We start from the raw sequence: 9024 nt of genomic DNA, 5'->3' as shown, positions 1-9024 counted from the left end.
GCACCCTTGGCAGGAGAGGCTGTACCTCATTCATTCCCTGCTCAGCCACAGGAGAAGCTTGTTTGATTCCAAATACCCTCCTCCCTCCCATCTCTCAAAGGGAAAAGCATTTGATTAGAAGGTGCAGAAGTTAGGCTAGAGACTGAGAAACTGAAAATGTTTACCTGTATGTTCTGTGATGGTGATCTATGCTAAAAATCATAGATAAGGAACAATGTAGTGAGAGTGAATGCCCTTATTCCTGAAAAACTCTTCTGAACGAAGAGGGAGGCTTAAGTAGATTCTGTAGAAATTATGAGGCCTCAAACATAGGAAGATAAAAACATCTGCCTTGCAGCTGAGAAGGAACCAAGTAACCCCTCCCTGTCACCAGTCACAATGTAAATGGTTCACATTCATTTTATACCTCAAAATAAAAAGTCACAGCAAGTTCTTTTAGGTCCGTTTCTGGTTCTACAAGTGTGGTGCATTCCCTTCACCCCCTTGGGCCACAGTAGGACCTTAGAGCACTCACTCACTACAAAATGTCAGCATTTTCAGGCTGCTCAGATCCTGTGACACCAGATTCCCACATCCTTCTGCCGGACCTGACCTACAAGCTTACAAGCAGCAAATCCAAGATTTCTCTGTTCAATGATCCCAAATGCAGCTGGTTTGGATTTGGGATACAGAAGACCTTAATGCAAGGAGAGGGAAGACAGTCAGGAACCTGCCACTAGCCATCTTTAACTTGAAAAAGCCTGTAGGAAAACTGGGAGCTGCTGCCAAGCTCTCAGGATGGCCCCCTCCACCCAACTCAAGGCTGTCACAGGATCTCAATGGGCTCAGATACAAGGCACCATCAAATCTTCAATGAAAATTTGGCCCTTCTCCCGAGAGTCATCAGGCAAAAATGTGGAGTGGACATGGATTCCAGTGCTGCTCTTGTGATGAAAAGACAGCAGTGAACATTAAAACACTCCACCTACTTGTACTTTATGAAGTGAGACTTATTCAATACTCACACATTTACAGAAGTGTTTATTGCACATTCTCATTAATTTTCAAGAGAACATAGTAACTACAAATTCTAATTTCCCTCATCTCTGTGGTACAAAGGTCTGAAAATAAACTTAATTCCTCTTTGCAAGACATATGCTGACAGGTGTATAAACAATTTAACTTTTAAATAGCTCTTTTCTTCCACCAGATCCTTCCCAAAAGTTACAAAAAATTAAAAAGAACACAGCACAGAAATGTATCTTTCCTAGTATTTTGGCTTCTTGGAAAAAGGGGTCCGTGCTTGGAAGAACAGCTCAGGGGACCAGACACTTGGCCTTTCCAACACAACCCCTGAATAATTTCCACCTGAGAGGTGATTCTCACCTTCTGAAGGGGAACAAGTTTTCAGGACAGGATCATTTAAAAACAAGGTCTTGGTGACACTTGCAGATAAAGGAGTTGTTAGAATCCTGGCTCTATCCCCAGGGCTTATTCTGTCATTTTGGATGAGATTTGCATCATTTTCACTGCTCTTTCTGCTTTCAGAAATAGGGTTCCTGCCAGTGTGCCCACAGGTGGATTGCAAGTCAGCAGCCCAGCTAACTGCTTTTAAATTTAAAGATGGAGTTGGTTTCAGCCCTTTGTTTGAAGATGGAGGGATCCAGTCCTCCAAGCTGGCAGGCAGTTGACTGTTCAGGAACTTCTGGGAAGCAGAGCTACCACTTTCTTTGTCTTTCCTGTTCCTTGGTCTCTCACGTTTCACTAACTTCCCAGTAAGCTGCTGCAGCAGCGTGTTCTGAAAGGAAGACCTGGATCGCTTGCCTTTGGAATGGATTTTAGTGGGATTTTTAGGGGTGAAGAGGGTGACAAAAGAGCTTCTTTCCCCAACAGGCCATAATTTCTGCAGAGGTTTTGTCATAGGAGTTGACTGTGAATAAGGAATGAAGTCCTGAGCACAAACTGAACTGCATTCTGAATCCCAAAAGGAGTAAGTGACAGGTGTACTGTGCTTGCTGAAAGCATGAGGGGACGTGGGTAGGGATGAGCTCAGTTTTGAACTCTTACAAGGAACACCTCCAGGAGAAAGCACCGATTCAGCTGTGACCTTCTCTGTCAAAGTATCTTCCTGCATTGAAGAACTACATGATTTATTTAAGAATTCCACAGGTTTTGCTACATCTCTTACACTTGCATCAAAGAGATCAGCAGAAGCATTGTAGCTGCCTTCAGGGAAGATGTTGTTCCACTGCAGCTCTTTCCTACTAACACTTCTGAAGGTATTATCTGACAGTTCTGTCAATGGTTTTAATTCTCTTTTATAAATACTTCTTGCATTGTTGGGAGCTGGTGGATCAGAGACCTGGGCTCCTGTGAGTGTAAGATCTGTTTTTTGGCTCGGTGTAGAATAGTTTTCTTTATTTTCACAAGAAGCTAAACAGCTTTCCCATGCAGAATGCACACAGGTGGCTGTCTTGCTCTTTTTTGAACAGGAGGTTTCTCCATGCAGCCTAATAAAAGACCAAGATGAATTTGCAACGTCATTATTTGCTTCTTTGGACTGCATACATCTGCTCTGAGAAACAGAAGGCTCTGGTGTAACTGGTGAGGACGCTCCACCTTCCTTGAGGGTTGAAGATAAATCACTAGGGGAAGACTCATATTGTGAGACATCACTTGGAGAGTTTGCATTTGACTGAAGAAAAGCAAACACTGTGGTCTCCCAGCTATCATTCCCTACTGCTGGCAAGAGCCTCCCTGAGACACTGGCTGCAGGCAAATCACCTACAGCTTGCCTGGAATACGATTTGTTAACACTTACACCCAACTTGCTGCTCTCAAGATGGACAAGTTTGCCTGCAAGGCTGGGTGATGTTACAACACTCCTGCCATCCTCTATTCTGGCCAACAATTCATTTAGGCTTTCTGAGAATGGGAGCTCTTCCCAAAATACGGAGTCCATCTGAGACATTCCAGCTACATTTATGTAATTAGGAGTTGAGGCATCTCTCTTGCAAACAAGGGAGTTGTGGGATTTTTCTGCATAAGAATAATTTCTACTATTAGTTTTTGGGTAATTGTTTTTTACCTCAGATTCCAAGGGATGTTGTAACAACTTGGAACTGTTTCCACGTGAACATTTGGTGTTTGAAGAGGAAACTCTCTCCAATTTATCCGTTGCAGAGATACCATCAGTCCAACTAAGCTGTGAACTTGATTCATTATCCTTCTCTTTATCCCCTTCCTTCACAGAAGAGATCAGAAACTGTGAGTCCCAAAGAGTTTGATTGTTGAGGCTTACACTGCCCAATTCTGCAGAGACAGGCTTCTCCTCTTGTTCATGCTGTTCACTCACCAGCTTTCCCACTTCCAGAGTGGGAAAGTCTTCCGCTGTTACCCAAGCAACAGATGAAGTCAGACTTAAGGATTGCTGCCAGCACCCTAAAAAACTTTCCCTGCCACTAGACTGAACAGAACAGGCGCTCCTGCTCAGGCTAGACAAGCTGCTGAGCTCACTGAGAGGTTCATCTATGGGAGCTGATGACGCATCAGGTAAATCTGAGCTGTTCTTGCAGCTCCTGAATTGTGCCAACTGCAGGAGATGATCTAAGTAGCTGATAACAGTGAAGCCAGTAACAGCAGCACTTGGCGGGAAGATCTGGCATGCCACAAGGTTTTTTGTATTTCTATTAATTCTGGAACACTTCTGCAAGATGCTGCTGGCAGCAGAATGCCCTCCATCTTCCCTTGCACAAACCTGTGCGAGGAGAAAGAAAACAAAAAAACCAATCAACTTATAGAAAAAAATATTAACACATGTTCTTTAAGTCAGGCGTAAATTTAGATCTCCCTTTTTGTCAGGATCTGCAGGGGAGAGAATACAAAACAGTCTGTCACACAAGGCCCTTCCTGGGAAATAAACCCTGGCAAGGGCTGTAAAGGGCATCTCAGTGAGAGGCTCTTTGCTTGTTGCAATTACAGAGTTTTGGAGCTGGAAAAACAACCAAGAACTCTGAGAAAGGACTTCACAGAAAATTTCTTCCTCCCTTTAGGGCACTGAATGCTTCCGGGCCTCCTCTAGTGCAGTTCAGAGTGAATGGCTGGCAGCCTAAGGCCAGTGCTTTGCTTTTATGCAGGAGGCACTGGGCAGCACTTGAAACAAAGCACTCTGGTAGCAGACACTTGACTTGGCAGCTCAGCTGCCAAAGCCAGCGTGGTACTTTCTGTGCACTACATCCGTGAAAGGGAAATGAGCTACGACCTTCATCTGCTCAGAGTTTTTTAGAGAGCAGTGCTTCAAAGGAGCTTCAACTGCAATTCTGTATAAAACCTGCTTCTCTCTACACTGAAATTACAGGTGAAAAATGACATTAAACAGAGAGGGAATTAGCTCATGTTTTAAGAAGTGGATAAACCCTTTCTCATCTACCCCTCAAGGTCTGGCAAAGCCAGAGAGGCCAAAAAGCAGATACAGTTATCTCCAACAACCCTCCTCCTCCCTGAGTCTGTGTACAATTTGAGGCTGAAGGCTGCTAGCCAAGGACAATGCCCTCCCAGGTAAGTCTTTAAAAAGTATGTTATGCTGATTCTGAGAACTATCTGGGACATATACACAGCTGAACACAACTGTACAGAAATGTCTACAGCCAAGGGCTGAACAAAGTCTTTGAATGTGTGTTCAGCTCTTGTGTGTGCAGGAGCAGCCACAAGGCTGCTGATATCTAGGATTAGTTATATTTGTCAAGGCATCAAGCCCAGAGACCCAGTAAAGTTAATGGATTAAGTCCTCCAACTTCCATTACTTAAGATTCTGTCCACCAGGAAAAATCTCAGTTCAGATACAACCTGTGGGAGAGGCAAAACACCTGCCAGGTAGGATTTAGTTCAGAGATTTCATAATATGAATGACTCACATAAGCACCACTTGAAGAGAACCTTGAACACTGTTTCTATAGAAATACTGCTAAGAACTAATATTTCAAAGGGTGTTAAACACACAAAAGAGCCACCAATGCACATGCTGAACAGCTGTACTTTAACAACATTTTGAAAATGCTCTTAAATCCAGAAATATTAAAATGCTATAAGGGGATGTGCTTCTCCTTACATTTTAGACTGGAAAGGAGAATACACAGCATGGGAAAGGTAGGGCAGTGCTTGGAAAGAGCGTCTGTTTCCTGCTCCAACCGTACATGGTTTTTTTACAGGCTGCAAGCTGTTACTGATATGCACAGGAGCTGGCATTGCTCAGCCTCTCCAAAAAGCACCCTGACAAGCTGTTAAGCTGACTATTGCCATTCAAGATGATTTTTGGATGTGACTCATTCAAAAAAAAAACAACCCACAAACCAAACTACAGGAGTTTTGGGGAAAAGAAGCAGAGTCGTTCTCATGTCCTAGCCTTACATTTTCTGAAAAAGAAGTTGTACATGAAGCTTTGATAAGTCAGTCTATACCCCCAACTGGCTACAGAACCTCACTAAAAGGCCATAATATGGATTAAAGGTTACCTTTACTCCAAATATAAACCTTTTTCCAATGAAACAGGTTTCCACTGCTTGAACTAATGCTCTTGCAGTTGACTCTGTGTTTGTTTCTCCTGACAGCTGATTGAAGTCTTGAATATACCTAGAATAAAAACACACAGAAGTACTGGACCAGCAGAGGAAGAAGCCTTACATAGCATTTTAGCTGTACTATAGTGCTAATGAGGACACATGTTAAGGAAAAGATTTTGTACTGGCTTCAACTAAACTCAGAATGAAAACAGGAAAACCATGGACCTATAAATGAAATTCTTTCGTTCACCTAACTTGTTAGTGAGATAAAGTAAACAAAACAACCACTCTGGACAAGTTCAATACACACACAACTTTAAGGTGTTCCCCACATGGTTGTGATTTTTCTGCCAACACAGTGACTGTACATTGCTGGTCAAGATGCTGCTGTTCCTTACACATCCTTCCTGCCCAGCCTTTACAGCACGGCAGTATCCATGTAAGACATGGAAATAACTGCTTTCCACAGCTGACAGCAGTACAGCAGTGTAGGGCAGAATGCCTGTCACAAGCATGTTACTAATGCTGCTAATATGCCATTACAAATAATTCATCTTTGAGCCAAGGCACTGGGAAAATAACAGACTAGAGAAAAAAGCAGGGAATCTATCAGAATATCCCATCCTGGCAGTTTCACATTTCAGAAAATCTGAAGCCTATAATGTGGGTGGTCAGGCTCTGAGGACTAACAGACTTTCTTAGAAATCCCTTCTTTCTTCAGGAAAATTTGGTTATACTGCCAATTAGTCACAAGGTGCATTCAAACTGTTAAAAAAGAAAAGCCAGAGGCACTATCTGGAAAAGCCAACTTACTTAAACAAAGGAAATTCAATCATCTCAAAAAAGGAGAAAGGACACAAGGAAGAAGCCAAACCAACCAAGAAGTGAGGCTCACTTAACAGGTAGCAGCAGGCTTCAATAGACAACTGGAGGATTTCTTCTATTACCTAGAAGTAATCTATCTCAAAACATCAAGATTTCAGGAAGAAACTAACTTCCACACTTTCTCAAGGTGATGGGTACCAAGGAAATGCTGGAAGGGAGCACTTTAGCAGTTATTTCCCACTCATCTTCCCACCATCTCAGCTCACTGCAGTTTTGTTAGTCTGAATAAATAGCAGCAGCTATATGGTCAGACAATCTATTCCTTACCTCTGCAGATTCTCTGCGGTGACCCCAAAGAATGGATCTAAGCAACTTCCAAAAACAGTGATGTCAAACAAATCATTAGTGTCAGCAATCTTTAGGGACAATCTATATCTGTAGCTTGCATCTTTAGCTTCACCTGTGCAGCCACATTTTAGACAGTTGAACCTGACAAAAGACAGTAAAAGGATAAAAAAGATTGAATAGATGAACTTCTGTTAATCACTGCTGAGGTAAGAATTTATCTGCAGCCGTAAATATTACTACTATAATGTATCAAATATTTCATTAAAACCTGTAAGATTTTTTCCTTATTCTTTATTCCTTGAGGCATTCATCTTACCAAAGGCTCAGAGCAAGATGTGTGTATTATGACAGAATGCCTCTGGTTTCTTTCACTGATTTATTAAATGCTAGCCTGTTGTGAAATTGAAGGGACAGTGGGTTTTGAGAGACTGTTGGGGTGCAATTTTGAACTTCCTGCGCTCATTTTTCTCACATTTCATTCTGGTTTGGGATTTTTCCTCCTGCAGCTTGAGTATAAATACCTAGGTTTAAAAATAATCAGGAAACAGCAGTGTTATTTTGTACTTCAGCATTTGAAACAACAGACATCCTCGTTTTACAAAGTCAGCTCCTTCTATTTAGTGCTGGCATTCATTGATTTACTCTTCTTCTGTGTGTCAGGGATTTCACCCACCACTGCAATTAAAAAATAAAAGCTCATCCCTTTCTGGACATGCACTCAGTGAAGAGTCATACAGGACTACCAGGTGCACTGCACATGTAGAAGGAGATGAAAAAAGGTAAAATCAGGATTTGATCTGGAGGGGCTGGATTTTCACCACTTTGTTTGGCATTCAGCTAACAGAGATCCCCAAGTTAATGGAAATCACTACATGATCCCCAAAACAGGACATACCTCCTGGAATGCAGTACCAGCCTAGAAAAGCAGTTTTGACAGGCAGGATAGATGAAGCAGGAATTCTGGATGGAAATCACTGAGGCAGCCAAGAGTCCCTGCACACTATTCATGTGCTCACAGCATCGCCTGAAACGAGAAAGTTGAAATGGCTAGAAGAGTTCTCATGAGATGTCAACATTAACTGCTTTCATTGGGGTTATTTTAACATTTTGAACAGCAGCCTTCAGGAAATTATGATCTCTCTTTGAAAACAGAAACTCTATTAATTAACAGAAATTCTATTAATTAACTCCTAAAAAAAAGGATAAAGTTATGCACTAGGAAGGAACTATTGATGGCATTTGCACACCATTGCACACAGATCATGCAAACTCTCACCTGAATTTAGGGATCTTTATCAGAATTATCCTTGGGCACAGCACCGCAGTAAACAGCTTTCTAACTATTTTCCTTAATTTAGATTGAAGTCACAACATGGGGTTAAAAACTGAAATGATTCTGCACTTGTAATTCTACAAATGTTTCAACACCAATGACTCGGAGAGGTTACTCAGAAAATCCTGAAAAAGGCTCACAAGAGCAACTGTATTTGCTCCTATATCATGATCATTGACTAGGAGCTGCCTTTTTAGCTCAACAGAGGCTGCACAGATTTGACAAATAAATTATGAACTAAACAAAAAAATAGGAATGAATTTATTTTTATTCAGTATTACTTTCCTGCAGATTTATTTGGGCTTTATTACACTACTCTGCCCAAAACATCAAGTTTAGGAAACTTCCAGTATTTTAGACAGACAACTCTTTTTCTCAACAGATGCTAGAAAAATGTAGACAAGAATCACAGAATCCTGGAATGGTATGGGTTGGAAAATTAGTTTCACGTAGTTCCAGCCCTAATGCCATGGGCAGGGACACCTTCTACTAGACCAAGTTACTTGGAGCCTCATCCAATACCTCAAATCACAGAGTTCCAACTTAAATGGCCAAAATGTTCTCTACAGCTGAATCAAACAACTCCTTAAAAGTCTGTATGTGCAAAAGCTCTTTTATCACAGCTGTAGCTAAATATAAATCACTCTTTGATATAAACTACAGAATAGGAAGGGAATTCCACATCTTCATCCCAAAACTCTCTCTGAGAGGCAAAAGACCAAAGAGATAGAGGAGACTCAAGTATGGCTTTTACAGGATAAAAAAATCCCACATTCTATAATCAATAATGATTGATTCATGTTTTGCCACCAGAAAGTCAAACTTACAGGCTGTTCTTTTGCCCTTTGGAACACCTTTCTCAGCATCCTGGTAAGAACAAGTTCTGTAACACTGAGTACTAGATAAATGTGAGTGACTAAATTCATTGCCCCTGAATAGCTCAGATAAAAAAAAAAGAATCCCAATATTCCCTACATCTGG

At 41.5% G+C, this 9024-nt stretch overlaps 1 protein-coding gene across 3 annotated transcripts in view; it reads right to left on the bottom strand.

Annotated features, from left to right (window-relative positions):
- Positions 1–1000: 1000 nt before the first annotated feature.
- The window catches only part of DDIAS (DNA damage induced apoptosis suppressor), an 8938-nt gene continuing 914 nt past the window's right edge, over positions 1001–9024 (bottom strand). For all 3 annotated transcript variants that reach the window (XM_031066116.1, XM_031066117.1, XM_031066115.1), the window contains exons 3-6: positions 7606–7734; positions 6690–6851; positions 5490–5607; positions 1001–3736 (exon numbers count right to left, since the gene is read on the bottom strand). In XM_031066116.1, coding sequence (XP_030921976.1) covers positions 1247–3736; positions 5490–5607; positions 6690–6851; positions 7606–7718 — 2883 coding nt within the window. In that variant the 5' untranslated portion in view covers positions 7719–7734 and the 3' untranslated portion in view covers positions 1001–1246. The remainder of the gene's footprint in view (positions 3737–5489; positions 5608–6689; positions 6852–7605; positions 7735–9024) is intronic.

The sequence above is a fragment of the Geospiza fortis genome, unplaced genomic scaffold (genome assembly GCF_000277835.1).
Source record: "Geospiza fortis unplaced genomic scaffold, GeoFor_1.0 scaffold16, whole genome shotgun sequence".
Taxonomy (NCBI): Eukaryota; Metazoa; Chordata; class Aves; order Passeriformes; family Thraupidae; genus Geospiza; species Geospiza fortis.
The sequence above is the reverse complement of the archived record's forward strand: the minus strand, read 5'-3'. Positions and strand labels throughout refer to the sequence as shown.